Source organism: Quercus robur, chromosome 9 (assembly GCF_932294415.1).
Source record: "Quercus robur chromosome 9, dhQueRobu3.1, whole genome shotgun sequence".
In the NCBI taxonomy this organism is placed as follows: domain Eukaryota; kingdom Viridiplantae; phylum Streptophyta; class Magnoliopsida; order Fagales; family Fagaceae; genus Quercus; species Quercus robur.
In genome coordinates, this window is record NC_065542.1 from 56,324,589 (window position 1) to 56,349,996 (window position 25,408).

The 25,408-nt window shown below is 37.8% G+C and overlaps 1 protein-coding gene and 1 pseudogene across 2 annotated transcripts in view; both read right to left on the reverse strand.

Annotated features, from left to right (window-relative positions):
• Positions 1–766: 766 nt before the first annotated feature.
• LOC126699210 (probable metal-nicotianamine transporter YSL7) overlaps positions 767–25,408 on the reverse strand; it is a 63,206-nt gene continuing 38,564 nt past the window's right edge. The window contains exons 2-7 of one of the 2 annotated variants that reach the window (XM_050396895.1): positions 6,151–6,421; positions 2,972–3,126; positions 2,721–2,818; positions 2,500–2,634; positions 2,160–2,349; positions 767–2,079 (exon numbers count right to left, since the gene is read on the reverse strand). In XM_050396895.1, coding sequence (XP_050252852.1) covers positions 967–2,079; positions 2,160–2,349; positions 2,500–2,634; positions 2,721–2,818; positions 2,972–3,126; positions 6,151–6,421 — 1,962 coding nt within the window. In that variant the 3' untranslated portion in view covers positions 767–966. Of the gene's footprint in view, positions 2,080–2,159; positions 2,350–2,499; positions 2,635–2,720; positions 2,819–2,971; positions 3,127–6,150; positions 6,422–25,408 lie in introns of those variants that run through there. The other variant, XM_050396899.1, reaches the window with a different exon arrangement.
• On the reverse strand, positions 14,848–16,089 carry LOC126699683 (probable metal-nicotianamine transporter YSL7; annotated as a pseudogene).

Sequence of the window (25,408 nt, forward strand, 5' to 3'; positions counted from 1 at the left end):
GTTGATGTAGACAAGATGACAATTAATATCAATGTGCCGTTAGTGAATTTCATACCTTAATTGTGTAGATTTGATCGGTTCATAAGTGATACAAGGAGTCCTAATTGTTATATTAATCTAGTTCTTTTGGAGTATAACGCAAGTGTGACTAGCACTTTTCATATATCCTTTTAAAGTTGGAATTTAAATATTACGATTTTATAAATAAACACATACTCAAATTACTCATCTTGTGAACTTAGCATTACTGCTAATAATTTTCTGCTTAATATTCATTAGATTGCTATTATCAAACGTAGGCTTTATAACAAAACTAACAGAGTATTATTATTCAAAACCAACAACTAATACTCATCCAAATCTAATAAGACTTCTAATTAGTTAAGGCTATTGCTGCCATCTTTAACTTATCCCAAGCAATTTCATGTCATCCGTAACAATATTTTACTCTATTTATATTTTCCAGCCGTCAAATTCTTCAACTAATTCTTACACTGTCAAATTCTTCAAGCAACTCTCATCTTTGCCTAGAGAGATGATGCAAATGCATCCCCACGAAGTTTCACAAAATATCAATTCTCAGTTACACTAACAGCATAATCTGTACCAGCCATAACATTAGTGTTTAAAATTTTTCTCTGTAAGACAAAGCCACCTAGGGAGACGTGGTGGAAAAACAGGGATATGTAAGCAGCAAAGAAAACAAGTAATCCAATATTTCAGAAAAAATATTCACATCTGCCCGCAAGGGAGAGAGAAAAAGAGATGAAGTAAAAATTTACCTTCCTGGTAATAAAATCTGGTAAAAACATACATAATCTTATGATCACATTTATGGCTGCTTTGCTATACCTATTCTTGTCTCCACACCAGAAATTAAAGCTAAAAAAAATTCAGTGTTATTTTACAAGTGCTTGGATGCACCAGGTTGACTTCACATTCATTTCTTGTATACTAAACTTAGCCCTATGATCCTAAGAATGCATCAACCTTAGCATTATTCCCTCTTGACAGAAACTTCATACAAATTGGTGGCTTAACCCCAGCCAGAGCAAGGATAGAAGCAGGCAAAGTCCATATCCCATCCCCACATATCAAACCAGAGGCTACCGCAGGTCCTAAAGCATCTGCCTTGGCCTTGTTTATTTTTTCCCACACGAACAATATTAAACTTCCAAGACACATATCAATGGCAAAATATGATCCTATATAGAAAGGTATTGCCATTGCCATTGGAAGTGGAATGAACCGTCCCCACTTCTTACCCGCCAAATCTTTAATCAAATTGATCAGAATGGCTGCACCAAAGAACACATAACAGAGTAGAAGGCAATTCTTTGGCAGACTTGAGAAGCCCTTTACCCCCAACAAAACCATGTTGCGGAACACAACAGCATTAGGAGCAGGGTATTGACTTCCAGGTTGCCCAAGGTCATCAAAGGCCTTGTAAAATAGCCAAAACACACAAGGGGAAATCACACAGCCCATTGCTGTGCCGATTATTTGGCTCACAAACATAGAGCGGGGTGAAGCCAGTGTCAAGTAGCCAGTCTTGAAATCCTGCATTAAGTCAGAGGCTGTCGAGACAATGTTCATCATTACTCCACAAGCTGCTAGGCCTGCAAGAACTCCACCATGTGCGGCACCCGCCCATGCTCCAATAGTAAAGATGGCAAGCTTTCCGTATGTGGATGCAAGGGACCAATCAGTGAGCCCACAACCATATGCATTACAGAAAGCCAATGCGGGTGCGAATATATAGATGACCAATATGTAGTACCATTTCAGTTGGTGAAAGATATGTGGAAGAGTGGCCATAGAGATGGCAGCAATAGCGACATAGCCTCCAACGGCAAACATTATTGGAATTTGATGTTTGAGAAAGAGTTGGGTCCGTCGCTTGTCATCATATGAGAGCTGAGACTGAGAGCTCACATCAGAAGAATGGTCTGCAACAGGGAGTTCAGAGCTCACATCTTTATACCGGAGCTGATGAAACAAACCTAAGAGGGTTCGACTTAGAACCTTGATGAAGTTATATAGACCATCTCCCAGGATCATGGCTATAGCGATAAATACCTGTATAAAGCTATAATAAATTAATTTTTTCAATAAATAAAAAAGCCTTCATGAAATTGTCTCTTTGAGTGGGAATTTACCCTGTAACCTTGAATACCACTGAAGCTGCCTGGGCCGAGGTCTGCACTATACCAGTCGCCTTTTCTATCTTCTATGAGGGGCCACATCAGACCCCAAGAAATAATCCCTCCAAGCAGAACTGATATATTTACAATATAGGGGCAAATCATTCCTACACCAACATATGTTGCAGAGAAATCAAAAAAAAATCTGCAGATAATCACAAATTAGTATTAGCCAAAACATTCATAAAGAATAGGGCTTAGTTGAAGCAAAAAGCCTACTAATGCAATTTATTCTTTGCATAAAGTAAAATGAACTTTTTATTAAAAGTAAAGTGGAGGGTAGCTATTGATTTACCTGTTATCAAATGCTTTAAGCCCTAATGAAGGAAAACTTGCAAACCCACAATTATCTCCAGCAGTATAGAACCATTGAAAGAAACCCCATAAAAAGCTGAAGGTGAAAAATTTGCCCAACTCTCTCACTTGTTTCCTGGAAAAGTAGAATCATCGAAGAAAGATATTGTAAATTTTCATTTCGCATTTAACTAGAAGCCATTAAGTGCCACACTGCCTTACTTTGCTAGCTTGGCTCCTTGAGGTGTGTGGAAGCTGTTGATAAGATGAGCAGTTGCAGTACCACTTGGATACGTCAGTCTGAAGTCTATTATCATAATCTGACACCAACCGTAATCCACATCATTGAAGAAAAATAAGCACTATGACAAAGTTTACTTGTGTTCAATGAACTTATTTCCAAGGTTGTTTTTCTTTTTTCCCCATCAATGAAAAGTGTACATTCACTGAACATGCACAAATATTGTGCTTACCTTTCGAAGAGGCACCACTGAGAAGAGTCCAAGAAAGCTGGCTATAAAGAGAAAGCCGATGATCCATCCCAAAGATAGTTTTTTGAAGTCAAGTGTATCTGTTGATTGTTTGGCTATACGTTCACTCATTGCAAAGAGGTAGCTTCCAAAACCTCCTGTCAGTACATATCAATTTAAAGATAGAATTTTCAGTCTACCAGGAACAGTCAAGTTCGATAAAAATGTTATTGATTCTAAATTATACAAAATAATTTTTGTTCATCGTATAGATTGGGTCATATTTTCATCATGAAACATGTTTAGAAACTTCACACAACAAAACTTGGAGTTTTGGTGCAACACTCCACTTTCCAGATGTTATATAGACAAGTTAAATATATCTTTGTACAAGAAAAAAAATAGAAGGAAAAATTAAGTCTCATATATATCTAAGGAGTCACCATATATTACATAGGTTATTGACAACTTTTATTTTTGGATAAACAATACCCAAGTTGAAAGTATTAGGACTTAAAAAATTGGAGTGCCTATGTTGATTATGGACTTGCAAGATCAGAGAACTCTAATGCAATGATAGAAAAAGGGGCCACCAGTTGCCACAGAAAAACAACTGAGCTTAGGCTTTATTAAATTTATGCTGAGATGTGTACTAAGCTACTAAATAATGCAGGTCTGCCAGACACAAAAAAAAAGCTCAAATTTGTCAAGCCTATTCAAATGAAACTTGCAAGGGCAAGTGGGGATTTGATTAAAGGTGTTAACCACTATTTTTAAAATTCAACCAAGCTGAAACATCCCAATGATATATTTAACTAGCCTCATTTACACCCTCACTTTCACTGAAGTTAAAAATTTCAGCTCTTTGTATATTATAAAAATAATTTGGATTAGCGCAGGATATATTTTACATGTTAAGACTTAAAAAAAAGCACATCTTAATGTGGAAATGAAAAATGCAAAAGGGGAAATAAAGTGTATTAGAATGAACTACTTGTCATGAAAGATTGATAGGTGTTTCTTACAAAGCTCTTCAACTATAAAAGAGCAATATGTTTGTACTTCCCCAGAGTAATTTTTGAGGGTGATTCAAAAAATTTTATTGTCTTTTTTATTTTAGGAGGTACACACTCCAACTGGAAAGTGCAAGGCCTAATTTAGGATATAATCAATCTCTCACATTCTTTTGAGTCTTGTATTTTTGTTTGGGTCCTCAGAGATGTATTGGCTCACGCCTTGTGTAAGTGGGCAGTGACAAACTCTTTTGCTGGCTTTGTCGTGAACCCCTCCCGAGCTGCCAGATTTTGGAAAGCTTTGCGTATGGATTGCCCACTGTATTACGTCGTTTTGCTTTCTAATACAATTCAGTTATTTTACCCAAAAAAAAAGAAAAAGAAAAAGAGAGTAGCAAATAACTTCTGCCTGTCTCTCAAACCACAAATACAAGATCATGGTCAGTGGGAACCAAGATGAGGACTAAAATGGCCTACGGATAACAATGAACCTTTTAAGAATATGTACAAAGGAAGATTACATGCTTTTTCCTACTTAAATTTTTTTCTCCCCTCATTTTATCATAGTTTTTCCATATGCTCTTCTTATTTTATTTATTTGTTTGTTTATGGGTGAACTAGAATCTTTCTTCTAAGTTACAAAAAAATTTAGTTTTTTGTGCATGATTTGGAGGTAAGATTATGGAAGCATGTGCAATTTCACTGTCCACATGCATCATCCTATGAAAAGAGACAAGATAAAACCGGACAATTATGGAGCTTATTAAAAAAAAAGGACTTTCATGCCACTTGTTCTATATAATACTATACTATGTGGGTAGCACATTACATAAGATAAAACTTTCAGTTGCTTTCCTTTTAACAAAACTAATAGAAACACATTGGCACACTTCAATATTTATTACTATGATGGGTGGAACCTTTTTTTTCCCCTTCATCAAAACTAATAGAGATATTTTGGCTAGGATGGACTTTATATTTTATATGAGATAATAAGATTTAAAACAATGAGGTTTGCTATATGATTAGAGACTTCATTGATTAAACTAAGGATAAAGTTTAGCTACAAACTCACTCAATATCTTTTTATTGGAGGTGAATTTTGACAAATTCACCATTGGATTACATCTTCTTCTTATATCCTCCATATTTGCAAAATTTCAAAAAACTTAAAGGTCAATAGCTATGTCATCAATAAATTTTTAAATTACTAGTTTTTATAATTTAAAATTATGCATAAAATATAAATTTATAGATTATATAATAAATAATATCCGATTGACACAAAATTTGACATGTGTATTAAAAGTATAAAGAATATGCAATTCAATGGTTAGATTTTCAAAAATATACCGTAATATTTATTTTATTGAGTGAGTTTGTAGCGAAAGGCTACAACAAATTTTGTAGCTATAATTAGACCCACTGAAATATTCTCTTTTAGGAGTGGAAAAGGAAAGGTTTGATGATATGCGTTTGTTTTTTCCTAGGAATCATCAATTTTTTAAAAAAGTGGAAGCCGATTTTTTTGACTCCTTAATTATATAAAATCAAAATATGTCCAAAAATCAGTGATATGTGAGTCTCTAACGCCGTCCAGAGATTCCTGATACTGATAAGTATGAAAAGTGAGGCAAAAAAATGTTTGACTCATAAAAAGGAAGATAGTTGTATTTTCAATCTATGTTGATAATTCTCAAACACTATAGATGACAAGCTCTTTGGCAATTGGCGGTCACTATGACTAACAAAGTAAAAGTCAGATTTATGCTTAGTATATAGATATGTCAAAATTAAAAAGGAAAAAATAAAAATAAATGGGGAAGAAGAATATAATCTGATTCAAGGATTTTAGCCATAGATCAAGTGTGCAATAAATTTGTTAATTCAATGGTTTTGCCCACACATATTCTCAAAACCCTTCGTTACTTAAAATTTATTTAACTCGTATTATTCAATGAACAAATCAAAATTCCTACCCTACTCTATATTTTTTCTTTCTTAATGACTGATTTTCGACTAAAACCGGTTAAGTGTCAGTTTTAGTGAAAGAGGCATTGCCATCACACAAAAACCCGACGTCTAAATAATCCATTTAATTTATGTCAGAAATAATATCAAAACAAGAAAGTAGAGTAGTTGTGAAGGGTAAAAGAAAAGAAAGCATACCACTAAAGGCGATTCCGGAGGAGGCAACAACACAGGTCTGGATAACAGTGTTTTCTTGCCTTGTAAAGGGCTGTCTCAAAAGGCCAGACTTGTGAAGTAACTTGGTCCAAGTCTTGACGAAGAAGAAGCCCAAGAGTCCAGCAGAGACATTGAGAGAAGGTATAATACCTGTGGTGAGATTGAGTTTCATAACTATGATGCTGAACAGTATGCTCAACACAAAGCTCACGACAAAGGCTCTCACTGTCAGCTGCTTTCTCCATGATGGCACCTCTTGGTTCTCAAATATCCTCTCCACTGACAGCTCTTCTTCTTTCAGATGATTCTTCTTCTCCCCCTCCTCCTGGTTGTGATTTTCTGGATCAAAACCATTCTCCTCCCTCTCATTTTTACCCATAACTTCTTTCCCTTTTTATGGGTTAGAATCTCAACTCTCAAGTATGTGAATGAGTCTAAAATAAAGCTGGTGGTGGTGCTTTATAATGGAATTATTTCACTGGGAACTTTTAGAGACCAACAATTGAGGTTGTTGTTCTTATTAAGATGACGAGCGTGAAGAAAAAGTCGACATTTATGGGGACAAGTTATGGGTCCAGCGTATCAAGTATGAACACGAGGTAGCGTCCAAGCTAGACCGATGGCAGTCAACTAATGCAAGTTGTGTGTTGGGACTGAATTGACTTTAATGCTTGTCTATAAAACCAATACAAATATTATCCCATTTTTTTTGAATTTGTGTATCACATTTTGACATGTATTTATTAGGCTAAAAGGTAAAATTCACCTATTAAGTTTTACTATTTGTTATTTCAGTCATCTTAAGTTTACATTTTGTCATTTTATTCATCTAAGTTTCAATTTTTCTCAATTTAGTCTTTCGTTAATATTCTGTCTATCACTACCATTAATTTGGCCAAAAATGATGTCGTTTTGCCCCCTATTGAATATTTAATTTATATTTAACTATTTATTTCTTAATTAAAAAACGTTAATGAAAAAAAAAAAAAAAAGTCCATCCCCCATCTGTAGAACACGGACCATCCAAAGAATAAGAAGGAGAAACCCCACTACCCACTCCTGCCTAACTGCCTAACCCATCAATAATTGAGATCGAGAGGGAGAAAGTGAGATCCAGAGGGAGAAAAAGAGATCGACAAACCGAGAAGTCAAGAGATCAAGAGGGAGAGAAGGTACTCGACAGCTTGCCTCAGGCCAATCCTGGGTGCTTCGCTCCAGGAGATGTACTTGACTCTGGCCAAAATACCTCCTCTCCCTCTTTGTCTCTCAATGCGGTGCCTGTGTTCTCAGCCACTAGAGTCACGGACCATGAGGTTAGAGAACCTTGGGTGCTTGAGCATCACTGAGTTGAGTACCTGGGTTTAGTCTGGGTTTATGGGGTTCTTTAAGCCGATTTCACAGTTGATTTCTTGGTTTATTTCAGGTTGGAGGAAGAGTCTTTCTGTTGGCTGAATGTTGGCTGAAAATTGGATTCTTATGGCTAGATTGCTGAATAAATATATTGCTTTAAATTCATACAGATTGTTAGATTGATCGCTGCTCATTCTCTCTCAATTGCGTGCTATACTCCACCCCCTCAATCTTTGTCTTTTATCAACGCCACCACCAAAGTTTGCTACTTTCCTCTATTTTTTTTTTTTTATAAATTTTCTAGCCTACTTATATATAAAATATATGATAGTTGGCCATCACAAAACCTTCTTGAAGGTTGTCCAAAAAGGGTTTCACTATTGGGATTTTGAATCTCTGTCAAAACTATTGAAAAAAGATGGAACTTTTCAATCAAATATTATTGGCCTTCTCTTTAAATATTGTTGCAGCAAAGAACTGAGCACACATGTTATTGATACAGTCAACTTCCAAGGAATGATTTATAATTTATTGGTGAATCTGTCAAATATCTGCGAAATTTTCACAATCACTAAATCAGTTTAGCTTCCGACCATTATGTATAGCATTTTATCCTTCAAAATAGTCAGCATTCATCATTAATTTTACTTCCAATCAACAAAAAAGTTTGTACATACCTCATTATGAGACATCCATAGGACATATGGATTAGTAGAACTTTTGTTTATTGCTATGAACAATTTTTTTTTTTTTTTGTTTTTGTTTTTTTTTTTTTTTTTTCAGTAGAACATCTTTGTCCAAGTTTTACTTGAGTGTACAATTTGAAAAATATTACTTTTGTTAGGTGCTCGAAGAAGTCGTCCTTCCTGTGCAAATAGAGAATCTGAATGGAATAGAATTTGTTTTCCAAATACAACTAAATGACTATAATCTTAAATATGGATGAGAATTCTACATTGTCAAAAAAGTTTTTGAATCTTTTGAAAATACTGACAAAGCAATTTAGCTTGATAAAATGTCAAAAGTATGTATTTTTTAATATAGCAAAATTACAAAATAGATATTTATTTTGTTTATGTTGTAATACATTTATTAACCTGTTTTATTGTCAGGCTTACATCAGTGATACTTTAAATGAATGTAGTAGCAACTTATCAAGTGAACAAGGTGGTAATTCTACAAAGTTTCAAAAAGTTGATGTTCAAAGCAATGTGCAACTCACACCAACATTTGTACTAAGGAAAACAAAAGGACATATTCAGTGACTATTACAAAGCAACAAACGAAGAAGATACAAAAAAACACTTTTTAAAGTTTTTTTTTTTTTTTTCAATTTATTTGAAATATTGATTAAGTAGTTCTTTAAATTTGTGTTTCATACATTTTATGGATAATTGAGAATGTTAAAGATTTAATTCTTCATTTTATTTTAAACTTAATTAAGTTTGATTTCTATTTTTTATTACGTAATTTAATGTTTCATATCAAAGATAGGAAACTATAAGACTGAAATTCTAACGTACAATCAAAGAGGAAGAGAAAAAGAACAGTTTATATCTTTATACACTAACTTTCCCATGCATCGCACGGGTTAGCGACTAGTTTTATTAGTTTTCAAGTTTTTTATATTATTTCATTCTCTCTCAAACCGCTACTCTCTTTCCCCAGTCATCTCTCATCTTTCTCTCTCTCTCCAGAGCTTCCCTCCTAATTGATCTTCTCCTTCAAAGCCTTTCTCCGGTTAGGAACTCAGTTTGATTTTTTCTTGGTAGCGCTAACTAGACTAGATTTTTGATGAGCAGTTTGATTTTTTCTTTTGGGTTTGTGTATCTATTAGGGCAGTGCCGATATTCTCCTCAAGTTGTTGTGCTCCTTGACTTTGTGTCTTTACTGGGCAATGTTGATAAATTTGTTTAAGTCTAAGTCTAATTTTCAATTTCAGTAGCATTACTTTTGATTGATTTATTGTTGTGAAATTTTTGTTTTGTTAGCTAAACAAATGGGGTTTGATATTGTGACTATCAAATGGGCATCATTGATTAGGTTGTTTTGGTTGGATTCATTAGCTGATGTTGTTTGGTGATGACTGACGTTGTTTGGCAGAGGGGAAGGGAGAATATGGAATAAAGAAAAAAAAAAAAGACAAATTAAAATATAATATTGTAATAAAATTTAGTGCAGAATACGTATTCTGATATTGGAGCTTTGGAAAAGTTTGTGTGTAAAATAAAAAAAATAGGTTCTTATCTAAAATAGACAATAAATTTTACACATTCTGATATGAATGTTTTTAAAGTTGATGGCTGTGAATGTTTTTGAAGTTTCCGGCTGTGATATTAGCTTCTTCATTTCATGCTAAATTGAAATTTGCATAAGATAATGTGTGCAAAAGTCATTGTAGTAATGATCAAACTTTAATCAACGGAGTAGACTTTGGCATCTAGCCATCATACAGCCATTTAATGCCATTGAATTGTTTTATTGATATAAAAGCAAAAACATTTTTTTGGATTTAGGTACAATTATTTAAATGCAATGGTATGCTTTAGGAATTTTGGTTAAATTCAAACTCGTAACTGTATATACAATACAAATAATATTAAATTCAATATATTTAAATTTAGTAAAAAAGAAGTTAAAATAATCTCTTGAAAAACTTAGACTATAAATACATATGATGAAATTGAAGATAAGATAAAAGTCACATCCTACCCTAAAAGATTGGAATGGAATGCTGTGCTGTGCCTGTGCGTGCGTATGAATAAAATAGGGATTTTTTGCCGGCCACTACAAGATGCGTGATTGAAGGAAGCACAGGTGATCCACAAGTCAAGTGACAAGTATGCAGGGCCGTCTCTATATTAAAAAATTATTTATTTAATATTCTTATAAATTAAATTATATGAAATATAAATTTAGAGTTTGAACTTTGAAACATAAACGTTGTTTACTCACTACATAATCAACTATTGTCTGCATCCGTTTCTAAAAAAAAAAAAAAAAACTATTGTCTACATTCTATTGTACTTAAATGTACAATTAAAACATATATATATATATATATATATTTATTGTACACCTATTCTCCCACAATCACGTGGGAGAACTTGTTTTTCTCTTTTTTGATAGGAAGGACTGTAAAACTTTATTAAGACCTATAATAGTCGACACATCACGTGGGATAAATTTTTTTTTTTTTTTGAGAGAGCACGTGGGATTACTTTGATTTAAAAGTGATAGGCAAACAAAGAGCAACAGGCCTCTTTCATAAAATAAATACAAATTGCATTAAAAAGTCAAAAGTTACTATCCTTCTGACATACATCTATTTTATATTATTGAATTGTCATGTCTGATGGTTTGTGTAAAAAGGATGCCCCTTTTAGTTTTACATGGATAAAGCAAACATTATATATCCCTTCAAAAAAGAAAAAAAAAAAGAAAAGAAAAGAAAAAGCAAGCATTATATATAATAAAACAATGCTAAAATATAAAACAACTTAAAAACTATTATCAATGTAAGATTCTTATTATCATTGTTATCTGTAGGTTTTGTTTCAATATTCTACATACAATTTATTAATGACTTTCACAAACTTGATTATTATTATTATTATTATATTACTCCAATCAAACAATAAAAAACAGAATATTAATTTATTATTAATATATGTATGTATTATATGGTATCAATGATACGTAAGAAAAAGAATTTTCCTAAACCATTATATTGAATAAAAAATTACTTATTTTCATTCATTTTTAAGTTTTACATTTTTTATAAGTCAAGTCATAGATTTTTAAAGCAAAACAAATACTTTTAATTTTTATTTAACTATCCTGTGCATCGCGCAGGTTAGATCCATTTATTTAATAAATTAAATTTATGTAATTGGGGTTCTATGTGATTATTTATAAACTCAAGATCCATTTTATAAATATCCAATGTGGGACACAACATGCACTTGCACAATGCACATTTGAACCATTAAATCGATAGACATCGTTTTAGAATCACATTGACTTTGGTTTTATCTATTGTAGTAAAACCAATCGATCTTCTCCTTCATAGCCTTTCTTTGATTAGGAACTTAGTTTGATTTTTTCTTGGCAGTGCCAACTAGACTAGATCTTTGATGAGCAGTTTGATTTTCGCTTTTAGGTTTGTGTATCTACTAGGGTGGCGCTGGTCTTCTCCTTAATGCACATTTAAACAATTAAATCGATAGACATTGTTTTAGAATTACATTGACTTTGGTTTTCAAAATATTAAAAATGACAAGTTCTATAGTTCTAAACTCTAAAGTCTAGACACCAAAAGGTCATTATCCTTGTGGAAAACCTCTTTGATTTGGAAAATTCAATGCAGATGCAGATTCAGTATAAATATCCAATGTGGGACACAACACACACTTGCACAATGCACATTTAAACAATTAAATTGGTAGACGTTTTAGAATCACATTGACTTTGGTTTTCAAAATATTAAAAATCACATGTTGTATAGTTCTAGACTGACTCTATAGTCTAGAGACCGAAGGGTCGTTATCCTTGTGGAAAGCCTCTTTGATTTGGAAAATTCAATGCAAATGTAGATTCAGTGTAGCTAAACCAAAGTGATAGCAAAAATGCTTGTATGCTTTCTCAGCTTTTATGAGTTATGATAACCATTTAACAGCTAATAGTAAGGGGTTGTTTGATTGTGTTGTTTAAACAACGATTTTCGTTGTTTAAATAACACAATACGTATTTCCATAGCATTTTTTTATCTACACATATTTCTACAACACTTAAATAACATTACAGAACAACATTACCAAACGGGTTCTAAATCTCCAATAATCTCTTCTTTCTTATAGTATCATTATTCATGTTCTGTTGTAGGATATTTATGCCATTCCATTCCATGGCCAAATAGCACTATTTCTCAAAATATGTAGCAATATACACTGTTTGTGAAATATTTAGGAGAATGCCATTCTTTTAAAATTTGAGTTTAAGAAACTCGAGTTCTACAAGTAATTCAAGTTTATAAAAATCGAGTTCCATAAAAGAGTGTGCCATGGTGGCATCCAATGATCTGCAATTTAGAATTAAAAATGCCACGTGGAACTCAGGTTTGCCTTGAGCCAAAAAGAGTCGAGTGCTGTTTTTTGTTGAGCCTGAAGTCTGATAACAAAATACGATTAGGGAGGAAAAGAAGGCAGGGGGCCGGAGACCAAGTAAAAGACAAAACAGAGATTTTGATAAACACAAAAAGGTACTGTTTGAAGAAGAGAGAGGCAGTGAGCTAGTGAGATTTGTACAGAGTTGGTGGGATCGGCCTTGAGACATAGGAAAGCAGACCATGGGTTTGTATGAAAAAAAAGAAAAAAGAAAAAAGAAAAAAGAAAAAAAAGGATGATTGATTGCAAGGATGGGAAGAGATGGTTATTTCAACAATTTTAACACACTAATTACTCCTAATTAAATGGCCTTGGATTAAAGGTCTCTTTGTTTTTCAGCTGTCTCCTTGTCCTTGACTAGACTACTACTCTGCCAAGTCAAGTGCCAACCCAATGTCACGTAGCTCCTAAAATCTTAATTATCAACTTTTCTCGCGAATAATCATCTTCATCTCCCAATCATAAGGATTACTACATCTACAAGGAAGTCAAAGCAATGTCAATATTATTATTTGGAGCACCTTTTGGATCCTTTGACTGGAGATTGGCAAATGCTTAAGTTACTATGTTCCTATCTATTTCAAATGCTTCCATGAATTCCTATCTTTTGAATTTTTTGCTTGTTGCTTCAACACATTCTTTTTGGATTTAGTAGCATGTTTTAAATGAAGATTAAGTCCTCTGTTCTCGGTCTGCATGATCTTCTACTATACTAATTTTCATTATTATTAGTTGTCTATGGTTGATTAATATTTTGCTTTCCATATGCACGTCAAACTATCCATGGGAAAGAGATGGATGGTTATTGTTTGAATAATATTTTGCTTTCCATATTTTATTGTACTAAATGCTTTGGTGTTCAGGCTGATTGGGCTTATAAGAGGCTTTTTCTCCTCTCTAAAAGAAGAGTTTCCAAATTGTGCAGTAGCTAGTAGGTACTTGGCTTGTTGCTAGATGTAATTATTTATTGCCATTTCAACCAACAATTTTATTTCAACAATTAGGCATAGTCAGTTGCTTTAGATAACAATATTCTATTAACATTAATTACGTAATATATGGGTCATTAGCTATGCAATAAAGTTTTGCTTATATACATTTGTACTATTAAAAAGTCAATTTTAGATTTTTAATTTTTTTTTTTGTTTTGTTTTTTTCCTTTTTATCTGAGCGTTTGTTCAAGTTTTTAGCTGTTTCAATACCATCCTGTGTATTGGGACTGCACTTTTACTTCAATGAATTTAGCTTGCCTCAGGGAGACGATTCGAGAGATAATACCCCGTTTAGTCATTTGCATCATATCTGACTGACACAAGGTTATCACATCAGCCATGACAGAGTGGCTCAATGATTTGCAGAATCCCTAGGCATACTATTGATGTTGCATTAGACCTGTGGCTAGTAACTTCAACAACTGATATAAGGATCCACTGTTAAACAATCTAGCCATGGGAGCAGGATACGCTACTCAGAATGGCGAGATTAAGAATATTTAATGAATCTTGATTATGACTTTAAGTCGGTTGTTGGATTGTAAAGCTAAGCGGTGACTTCATTTTTTTTTTAATCTGGCTAGCATACTCCCAGACCCAAATTTACGTTCGGGTTACACAAGCTACCCAAAACACCTCATGCTTGGCCCATACGAACCTAATTTAAATAAATAGGATGTTGACTCCATTGGAAATATAATAGTGTTAAGACTTTGGAGTGTCATTTAGCCATTATCAAGTAAAAGATTGGTAAAATTAAAGGAAAGCCTATTTGCACAAACATGCATGTGATTTACCCAATAAGCACTTTAATGTTTTACAAACATACATAATTTTATGGTCAGATTTATGGTTACGTTGCTAGTTCTAACCTTGTCTCCACGCCAACCAAAGCAAATAATAATAAGAAGAAGAAGGGATATTTTGCAAGTCCTTGGATTGGATGCACCAACCAATAAAGACTTCGCATCCATTTCTCCTAAGCTACCTGAGCCCTATGATCCTAAGAATTTGTCAACCTTAGCATTATTCCCTCTTGACAGAAACTTCATACAAATTGGTGGCTTAACCCCAGCTAGAGCAAAAATAGAAGCAGGCAAAGTCCATATCCCATCCCCACATATTAAACAAGAAGCTACTGCAGGAGCTAGAGCATCTGCCTTGGCCTGGTTTATTTTCCCCCACACAAACAAGATTATGCTTCCAACACATATCAATGGCAAAATATGATCCTAAATAGAAAGGTATTGCCATTGCCATTGGAACTGGAATGAACCTTGCCCACTTCTTACCCGCTAAATCTCTAATCAAATTGATCATAGTGGCTCCACCGAAGAACACATAACAGGGTAGAAGGCAGTTCTTTGGTAGACTTGAGAAGCCCTGACACCATGTTAAATATATTAGTAACAATGCGACGTGTTATACCATGTTGTGTACGCTAAAGTGGATGCAAAAGAAGAATGGGAACATCAAGAACATGAGGATTACGTGGTTCAGCCTTGTTGGCCTACATCCACAGAGGAATCCCTTAAGGGTTACATCTTTATTATGCAAGAATGTAGTGCAATAACCTGTGTTACAATGAATCCTAACATAAGTATATATAGGCGACTAAACCCTAGACAACTAGTACAAGTAGGACTGGGCTTTGGCCTATTACATTGGGCTAATATGTTTAATATATCTCGAACAAAAGCCATGTTGTAGTACACAACAGCATAAGGAGAAGGGTATTGACTTCCAGGTTGCCCAAGGTCATCGAAGGCCTTGTAAAATAGCCAAAACACAAAGGAAAATCGCATAGCCCATTGCTGTGCCTGTGCCGATTATTTGGCTCACAAACATAGAAAGGGGTGAAGCCAGCGTCAAGTAGCCAGTCTTGAAATCCTGCATTAAGTCAGAGGCTGTTGAGACAGTGTTCATCATTACTCCACAAGCAGTTAGGCTTGCAAGAAGTCCACCATGTGAGGCAACTGCCCATGCTCCAATGATAAAGATGGAAAGCTTTCCATATGTGTGGATCTAAGGGACCAATCAGTGAGCCCACAACCATACGCATTACAGAAAGCCAATGTGGGTGCGAATATGTAGATGACCAATATGTGATACCATTTGAGTTGGTGAAAGATATGTGGAAGAATGGCCATAGCGATTGTAGCAATAGCAATATAGCCTCCGATGGCAAACAATGTTGGAATTTGATCTTTGAGAAAGAGTTGGGTTCGGCGTTTGTCATCATATGAGAGCTGAGAACTTACAAGAAAAGAATGGTCTGCAATAGGGAGACCAGAGCTCACATCTTTGTACCAGAGCTGATGAGACAAGCCTACAATGGTTTGACATAGAACCTTGAGAAAATTATATAGACCATCTCCTAGGATCAAGGCTACGGCAAGAAATACCTGAATAAAGGGTATAAATTAAGTTTTCAATAAATCGAAAAGCCTCCATGAAGGATGTGTTTATCTCTATGAGTAGGAAGTTACCTTGTACGAGGTAGACGTTGAAGAAGGAACTATGATGAGCAGGCTGAAGGATCAGTAGGTGCGGGGGGTAGTTGAGGAAAAGCATCCCGCTAGTCTGATCCCATTGGTCTAGGGAAAGGTCAAGGGACTACCTCAACAAAGATTTGGCTTCCCCTGAGCGGCATAGGCCACAGAATGCCGCATTGGACGCCATGAGCCGAGCGTTGCGTAGAGCGGCCTAATCACCATTCTCAAAAGAGATAGAATGAGCACTGATGCCAAGCAGGTTTACTAGACCCCCGTTTATTTCTTATGATGGGAAAACAGATCTTGTTGAGCATGTAAGTCATTACATTCAAATGATGTCTTTGCACAATCAAAATGATGCATTAATGTGTAAGGTGTTCCCCTCGAGTCTCAGGTCCACTGCTCTAAGATGGTTCAATGGGCTAAGGAAGGGCTCGATTCACAGTTTTGGTGAGTTAATTTGGGAATTCGGGGTCCGGTTTATGACTTGTAGTTGGGTACCACAGTTGGTAGACGCACTGCTTTCTATGAAGATGGGGGCAGGCTAGACTCTTCGGAGTTACGCTAGTTGGTACTAGGAATTGTACAACGAGATTGGAGGGGATAACAAAAAAGTTGCTACAAGCACTTTTAGATTGGGTTTACCCGAGGATTTAGAGTTGCAAGAGTTGTTGACGATGAGACCCCCCGAGGATATGAGGCAACTTATGAGGCGTATCGAGGAGTACAAAAGGTTAAAAGATATTCGACAGCAGGGTAAAGGGAAGGCACCGGTCACGTCGCAGTGCTCAAAGGAGTCTTGGCAAGAGGGTTTTCAACTGAGGCCTAGGAGGGATTTAAGAATCCAAGAGCCTAGTGCGCAGGCAGGGGAAGTCAATGTGATGTTTAAGGAACCCGTACACAAGATTCTGGAGCGAATAAAGAATGAGCCATACTTCTGATGGCCAAGTAAGACGGGGGGTGACCCGTCAAGGAGAAATTAGAATTTGTATTGTACTTACCACCAGGACAAGGGGCACACTATCAAGCAATGTAGGAGTTTAAAAGACCATTTGGTGTAGGTAAAATTAGGGCATTTGAAAGAGTTCGTCCTGGAATCTAGAAGTGATGAAACGACAAACTACAAGACCTCGGGGAAACACTCTCCCACCCCCGTTGGGTGTGATAGAAGTTATACATGCAGCCTCTATGGGTACCTCGGTGACTCGAAGAAGAGGGGTGTTGACCATGGTGTCAGCAGAAAACCACCAAGAAGAATAACCACCGGGGAGGAGAATAAAGTATGCCCGGGAGCCGATTGCGTTTAATAATGAGGATTTGGAGGGAACAACTTAGCCCCATGATGATGCGCTTGTAGTTTCTGCTCGTATAAATGGTTTTATAGTCAAAAGGGTATTAGTGGACCAAGGAATTGGGGCCGAAGTGAAGTACCATGATCTGTTTAAGGGGCTGGGTCTGAAGATGGAAGATTTGTCCAAATACGAAACACCTTTAGTGGGATTTGATGGTCGGATGGTGGTTCCTGAAGGGCAAATCTCGCTTCCTGTGAACATGGAGGGAAAGGAGGTAATGGTGAATTTCATAGTAGCTAGTTCATTCTCACCCTATACAGCAATTCTTGGCAGGCCGTGGATTCACGCATTGGGGGCAGTCCCGTCCACTTTGCATGTTAAAGTCAAGTTTCACACTGACCATGATATTGCAACAATGAGAGGAAATCAGCAAATAGCGAGATAGTGTTTGGTAGTGGTTGTAAACTGAGAAATAAAACAAAAAGACTCTGCCAAGGATGTCCCCTTATAGCAATTACAGGAGCCCTAAGGGGAACGAGGGGGTTGATAGTGCCGAGGATCTTATTAAGGTAAGTATATTGCCAGATGAGAATAAAAGTTTCTAAATAGGAACAAGTATGAAGCATGAGGATCAGGTGAAAGTGCTATTATTGTTAGTTTAGAATCTTGACATTTTTGCTTGGAGTCCATACGAGGTACCTGGGGTGGATCTAGAATTAAAAACCCACCAACTTAATGTGGACCCATCATACCCACCTAAAAAGCAAAAACCGAGGAGGTCGGCTAGAGAGCACGTTGAAGCTGTTAAGTAGGAAGTTAAGAAGTTGAAAGAAGCGGGGGCAATAAAAGAAGTCTTTTTCTTGGAATGGTTGGCCAATACCATGGTAGTGAAGAAGGAGAATGGTAAATGGAGGGTATGTGTGGATTTTACCGACTTGAACTGAGCACGTTTGAAAGATCCTTTCCCGGTACCAAAGATTGATTAGTTGGTGGACGCCACTTATGGACACCCTCATATGAGTTTTCTGGATGCTTTTCAGGGCTACCACCAAATTGCTCTAACTGCAGAGGATTAGGAGAAAACGTCATTTATTTCTCTTGAAGCCAACTACCATTACACGGTAATGTCGTTCGGTCTAAAAAATGCAGGGGCCACTTATCAAAGGATGATGACTAGGATGTTTAGAGAAAAGATCAGCTCAGTGGAAATGTACATCGATGACATGGTGGTAAAGAGCAAGGAGGATCAAGGGCACGTTAGTGACCTTGCAAATATTTTTGAAGTGCTTAGGTGGCACAGATTGTGTCTCAATGCCAATAAGTGTGTTTTCGATGTGGGGGCTGGCAAGTTCCTCGGCTACATGATTACCCACCAAGGAATAGAAGTGAATCTCGATCAAATAAGTGCTATAAAATGGCTCAAGCCACCGAGCAATCCGAAGGAGGTGCAAGTGTTGATTGGTATATTGGCGGCATTAAACCGATTTGTTTAGCAGTCTGCTGATTAGTGTTGTCCATTTTACTAGTTGCTGAAGAAATGGAGGGGCTTTCAGTGGACCAAAGAATGTGAAAAGGCTTTTAAGGATTTGAAGAACCATCTGGTAAGTGCACTGATATTGTTTGCCTTGGAAGTAGGTGAGGATTTGTTTATGTATTTGTCAATGTCCGAGCACGCAATGAGTGTGGTATTGTTGAGAGATCAGGGGTATAGAAGCCAATCCATTATATTAGTAAGACATTGGTCAATGCAGAGACGAGATATTTACCCTAAAGAAGTTAGCGTTGGTGCTGGTACACACGACCAGGAAGCTGCCTCACTATTTCCAAGCCCATATGGTGTATGTGCTGACCGAGTATCCGCTACAGCCCTTACTTAAAAGATTCGACTTCATAGGCTGGATAGCTAAGTAGGGGACTAGGCTTGGTACATTGATATATGTTATAGGCTTAGGAGTTTGATCAAAGGTTAGGTTCTTGCCGACTTCGTTGCAGAATTCACTCCATGAAGGGAAACCGAGATTGTGCTTTATGTGGAAACTCAGCTGTGGAAGATGTTTGTGGATGGTGCGTTCAGCGTAATGGAAGCGGGGGTTGGAGTTGTTTCAGTGACACTGGAGGGAATAAGGGTGGAGCATTCATTTAGGTTGGGCTTCAAGGCATCAAATAATGAAGCCGAGTATGAAACCCTACTTGCCGGATTAAGTGCAGCACTCGGTCTTGGAGTGACAAATATAGAAATATATTCGAACTCTCGGTTGGTGGTTAGTCAGGTGGACGGTAGCTTTGAGGCCAAAGATCCTCGAATGATTGATATTTTAAAGTTAGTAAAACAAACGATGAATCAATTTCAACGGTGAGACTAGTTCAAATCTCCCGAGGACAGAATAGACATGCGGATTCCTGGGCAACGTTAACATCATCAATAACCAAGGAAATACCGCAGCTAATCAAAGCAGAAGTAGTGAGGGAGCCCAGTATAGATGTGAAAGTGAACGTTTCCACTATTTCGACATACAAGCCATGTTGGATGGACCCGATTGCTGAGTTTCTAGTTGAAAACCGTCTGCCAAGTGAAGCGAAAGAAGCCAAGAAGGTGCGTAGAGTTTCTGTTCAGTTCTGGTTGTTTGAGGATCGTAGGTTATACCGAAGATCTTTTGGGGGACCTTACTTGTTATGCCTCTATCCCAACAAACTTGATGAACTCTTGATCGAGCTCCATGAAGGAATTTGCGGCAACCATGTGGGAGGACGGTCTTTGGCTCACTGAACAATGACCCAAGGGTTTTGGTGGCCAAAATTCAAAAGGAGACTGCTGAGTATGTCCAAAAGTGCGAGCAATGTCAAAAGCACGCCCCATTGATACACCAACCTGCAGGAAGTTTAAATCCGATTAGCAATCCTTGACCGTTCGTGCAATGGAGGCTAGACATAATTGGTCCATTTCCCCGAGCTACGGGAAATCGAAGATTTGTGTTAGTGGCAATGGATTATTTCACCAAATGGGTTAAGGCCAAGGCACTAGCTAATATCCAAGATGTGGATGTCAAGAAGTTCATGTGAAAAAATATAGTGACCCAATTTGGGGTGTCGGAATCTCTCGTGTCAGATAATGGTTTATAGTTTGATAGCAAGGCTTTTCGCAAATACTGCAACGACCTTGATATTAAGAATAGATATTCAACCCTGACATACCCCTAGAGCAACGGTCAAGCCGAAGCCACAAATAAAGTAATTGTTAATGGTTTGAAGAAGAGGCTGGAAGGAACTAAGGGGAGGTAGACCGAGGACTTGCTGAACGTTCTATGGGCATATTAAACGACCCCGAGAATATCAACAGGTGAGACCCCTTACTCCCTAAGGTATGGCGCAGAGGTTGTTATTCTTGTAGAAATAAGCCTGTGTAGCGCATGGGTTTCAGATTTTCTCCAGCCAAGAATGTAGAAATGATTTTGAAGCAATTGGATTCGTTGGAAGAGCACCGAGAAGCAGCAACTATCCACCTAGCCAACTATCAGTAAAAACTTGCTTGGCGGTATAACAAGGATGTGAAGATAAGGGACTTTGTGGCCGGCGATTTGGTATTACAAAAAGTGGTGGGAAATGCCTAGGATGTTAATGACGGAAAGCTAGCTTCGAACTGGAAGGGACCGTATAGAGTCACCGCCATAGCTAGAAATGGAGCATACTATCTCGAAGACATGGAAAAGAGACCTCTTCCTTAGCCCTGGAATGTTCAGAATTTGAGAAAGTTCTATCAATAATTATGTAAGGCATAATGATAATGACTATGTATGAACTGCTATATGGATGATGATGTATATGTATGTAATGTGAAAAAGTTGTTGCTCGGAACTATTCATATTCCTATTTGTCTAAGGACAGAAGCTTGGTTCGATTCGATCTCGATCACCGACCAAGAGGAAACTTTATATGCCTATTTGTCTAAAGCATAGAAGCTTGGTTTGGTTTGATCCTGATCACCAACCAAGTGGAAACCTTATATCCTATTTGTTTAAGGACAGAAGCTTGGTTTGGTTCGATCCTGGTTATTGACCAAGTGGAAACCTTATATCCTATTTGTCTAAGGACAGAAGCTTGGTTTGGTTCGGTTCGATCCTCGTCACCGAGCAAGTGGAAAATTTATATTCCTATTTGTCCAAGGACAAAAGCTTGGTTCGGTTCGATCCCCATCATCGACCAAGTGGAAACCTTATATTCCTATTTGTCTAAGGGTAGAAGCTTGGTTTAGTTCGATCCCACTCACCAACCAAGTGGAAACCTTACATTCCTATTTTAACTAAGAACATAAGCTTGGTTCAGTTTGATCCCGGTCGCCAATCAAGTGGAAACCTTACATTTTTGTCTAAGGACAAAAGCTTTGGAATGGTTCGATCCTGTCATCGACATGTAGCAACCCTGCCATGTTTAATATAGAAATATGACTAAACATAGGAACCCAATGCCAACTATAGTGAGGCCGTACAAGCAAAATGAAGAAAAGGAAGAAATTTAAATAAGTAAAATACGATAAACCACAATAATGATAGGAGTTTATCAAAAAAAAAACAAAAAAAGCGTCAATCGGCAAACCGAAGTAAAATTGTCTTGTCACCACACCCTAGTGACTATAAGTAAATAAAACTAGAATAGGAACAAAAACAGCACAAAGAAAAGAATAGGATAAAATTCTTCAGGCAATAGGGTCTTGCGGTTAGTCTAGCAGAACTGGATCAACATTCATGGGTGGCTGAGTGGTAGGGTTGGGAAGCTGTTGAACTGCACTTTGCATGGCGTTCGGGTCGCTAGTAATTTCCAGGTCAGTCAACTCGGCATGAGAGTCAATCTCCTGCACTAACTCCCTCATGCTCTCAGTTTCTTCATCTTCAGCATTGGTGGGATTTTGAACTGGAGGAGGAGCCTTAGGATAAGGAACTTGATCATGATTTTTAAGGGGAGAGTCCTTGGGCACACCCACGGCCACCAGTGCCGCCATCCAACCCTCACCAAATTCATATCTCCTTGATTGGAACATGACAGGTTCGGTTGAGTTTTCGACATTTGCAAAGCTTGCATTGTACCATTTGTCCTCACTAGCCTCCAAGGCGATCTTCAGCTCGGCGATTTCCTTATCCTTGATCGAGTTCAATCTTTCAGCACCGGCCAATCAGAGCTCTATCTCCTCTAACATAGTAGCAATCTCTGCCATTTTCTGCTGGGTCAGTGCTCGGGCCTTCTCGACTGCTCTAGCCCGCTCCTTAGCGTTCTCAACTGTCGTGCCCTTCTCCTTCGTCGTGGCCTCTGCAACCTTTTTCAAAGCCTTCTCCTTATTCGCCTCCTCTGCCGCACCCTTTAGCCGATCTTTTATCATATATGCCAATTGCGCAGCCTAGCATGGCAGTAAAAGTGAATAGTTAAGCACAAAATAAATAAAAAGAAAAGAGAGATATATATAAATAAATAGTAGTAAAGACTAAGCATGACCACAACAGTGTGCCATTGAAGCCTGACCGCTACTGCTTCGTCACTGTCGCGGTCGAAGTAATGTGCATCATCTGGCAATTGCAAGGCTTGCCTGAGACTCCGGGCAAGTGAGGTACAAGTAGCCTAATTCCTTTGGCTGGAAGTTGTAGGAAGAGGCTAGTTACCGAGCATAAAATTTGTCTGCCACCCAGCAGCAAGGAGAGTTAAAAAGGAGGCCACATTGGACCCCACTTGTACAAAAGGTCGAGTACAAGTGACTGGCTCTCGGATAGTCACCCCCGTGGCATTGGAGGCAGAAGGAGTTCTAGGGGGTATGTCCTTGGGCCTTCCTAGAGCCTGATCGGAATTACAGGGCCTCTTTCGGCTTCCGGGGGGGGGGGGGGGGGGGGAGGGGAGGAGGAGGAGCTTGTTACATCGCAGGTTGCCTGCCAGATAGGAAAAGGTCGGCAGTCATATTACAGCGTACCACCATGGCGTCACTTGGATCTTTGGCTTTGGCTTCAGCTTCTGAAGAATCCACTGATTCAGCCTCAACTTGCTCGGCAACCTAGACTACAGGGGGTTGCTCGACTGGGATGTGTTCAGCACAGCCGTGGAAGACAATATCAGTAGATCCGTCTCTCATTGGTACCAAGGAGCCTACCCTGATCAGCTGGGGACCAAGATCTCGTGCTTCACCTACTGTTAACCCTAGAGGAAAGAAACCTCGGTGTCGGACATCTATGTAGGACAACAGAGGGTTGCCAACGTTTAAGGCCTGTTCGGGGTCCTAATAACTCATGTAAATAGGAGTACACCCTAAAATAAGGCGGGAAGCTCGTAGTTGGCTGTTGTAATGCATGAATATCTTTGACCTCAGTAGATGTTAAGGTCTCGTACATGCATGGCATTGACATCTGGTTTAAATTTTTTAACCTTCTGCATCGCCACAAATAAAAATCATAAGTATGTGAACAAATAGTAAAAACAATCACAAATGAGTCATAGAAAATGTGTTTATGGTGAAAGTAAATGTGATATGAAGAATACCGACTAACATCTTGGGGTGAAGTTGGGCACGTGAGCTCATTGGCATGCCAATTACCGCTCACCCGCACAAACTCTCCAGTCGAGTTCCTGTTGGAATCAGGGAGGCATAATAATAGCCTCACCCGAGTATCTCTGACTTTGAGATAATATCCCGATGTCGGTTTACCGCACAGACTATACATATTTTATATCATGGTGGTCTAAATGTAGCCCATATAATTGGTTTAATCGACTAACACAGCTTACAACCTAGTAGAAATTTGGTGGAAGCTGGTTGAGGCACAGGCTGTAAAACCTAAGCTTTCTAAGTATTAGGGGATCTATGGGGAGCCTCACCCCACCCTCTAAAATGGACATTAAAGGGAAAAATACCATTTGAGGACGCTGCTCAAGGACGATACTATCTTCGTGACATTATGTGGAAAACCTAGCCCTAAAATTGGCTAAGGCAGCCTCGATTCTACGAAGATGACAGAAACCCATTTTTAAAGCTAGAATGAAAAAGGAAACTAAACAAAGGAAAGGAGTAAACAAGAGAGGAACTTACTGTGGGTTCTAGGAAATGATCTCTCGGTGGGAAGATATATGCTTGGTAGGAGGAGAGTATATGTTCAGGAAGGAGGAACTTAGAAGGATGAAGAAATGGAAAGATAGTTTGAAGGGAAGAAGGTTATTATTTATAGGGGAGAAGCATTTAATGAAGAGAAAGGCGAGAAAACCTTTTTGAATTACCTTTTGTAACTGCCACACTTGTGGCCTCGGTTCACGAATCCTCAAGTTGTGATTACTGCCGGATGTGATAGGCTGTCATGATGTTTTTTTTTTAAAATAAAAATAAAAAATCAATCGTGGTTTCATCCTCTGTTAATGACTGAAGATTCGCATCCTCGAGGAACGATTTGTAAAAGTGACGTAAGTCCTTGATTCGTCCTTGGCCGCAGGGCATGAATCAAAGGGGGGGTTATTGTACGACATACGGTGAGAAGCCCATTTCCATTGGGCTCAAGTTAAGATAGGCCCATGAACAGTACCACCCCTGGGCCTATCTCGTCATGATCGGCCCAAAAACATTAGCCCACTGCTTGTGATCTCGATATCTAGATACACCTCGGGGACTTCATGATCGGTCAGTGGGCCGATGATGTTCAGCTTTACCTCGGCAGATGGGAGTTCCTTAGGAGATTGCACTTCTAACCAAGTTTCGGTGGCCAGCACTAGTTCCAATGTGCCAACTCCCATTCCTAATGAATCATATTCCTTGTCAAGAATAATTAACTTAGGCCCCACCCACATGAGCGGAATCAGAAGGTAATCATAGTTCCACTGCTAACCTCAAGCTATAAATAGTAGAAGGTACAATGAAGGAGGGGTTAGACAATTGAGAGTAAAATCGAGAGAACAACCGAGCACGCAACAAAGTTGGGAGAGGGAAGAAG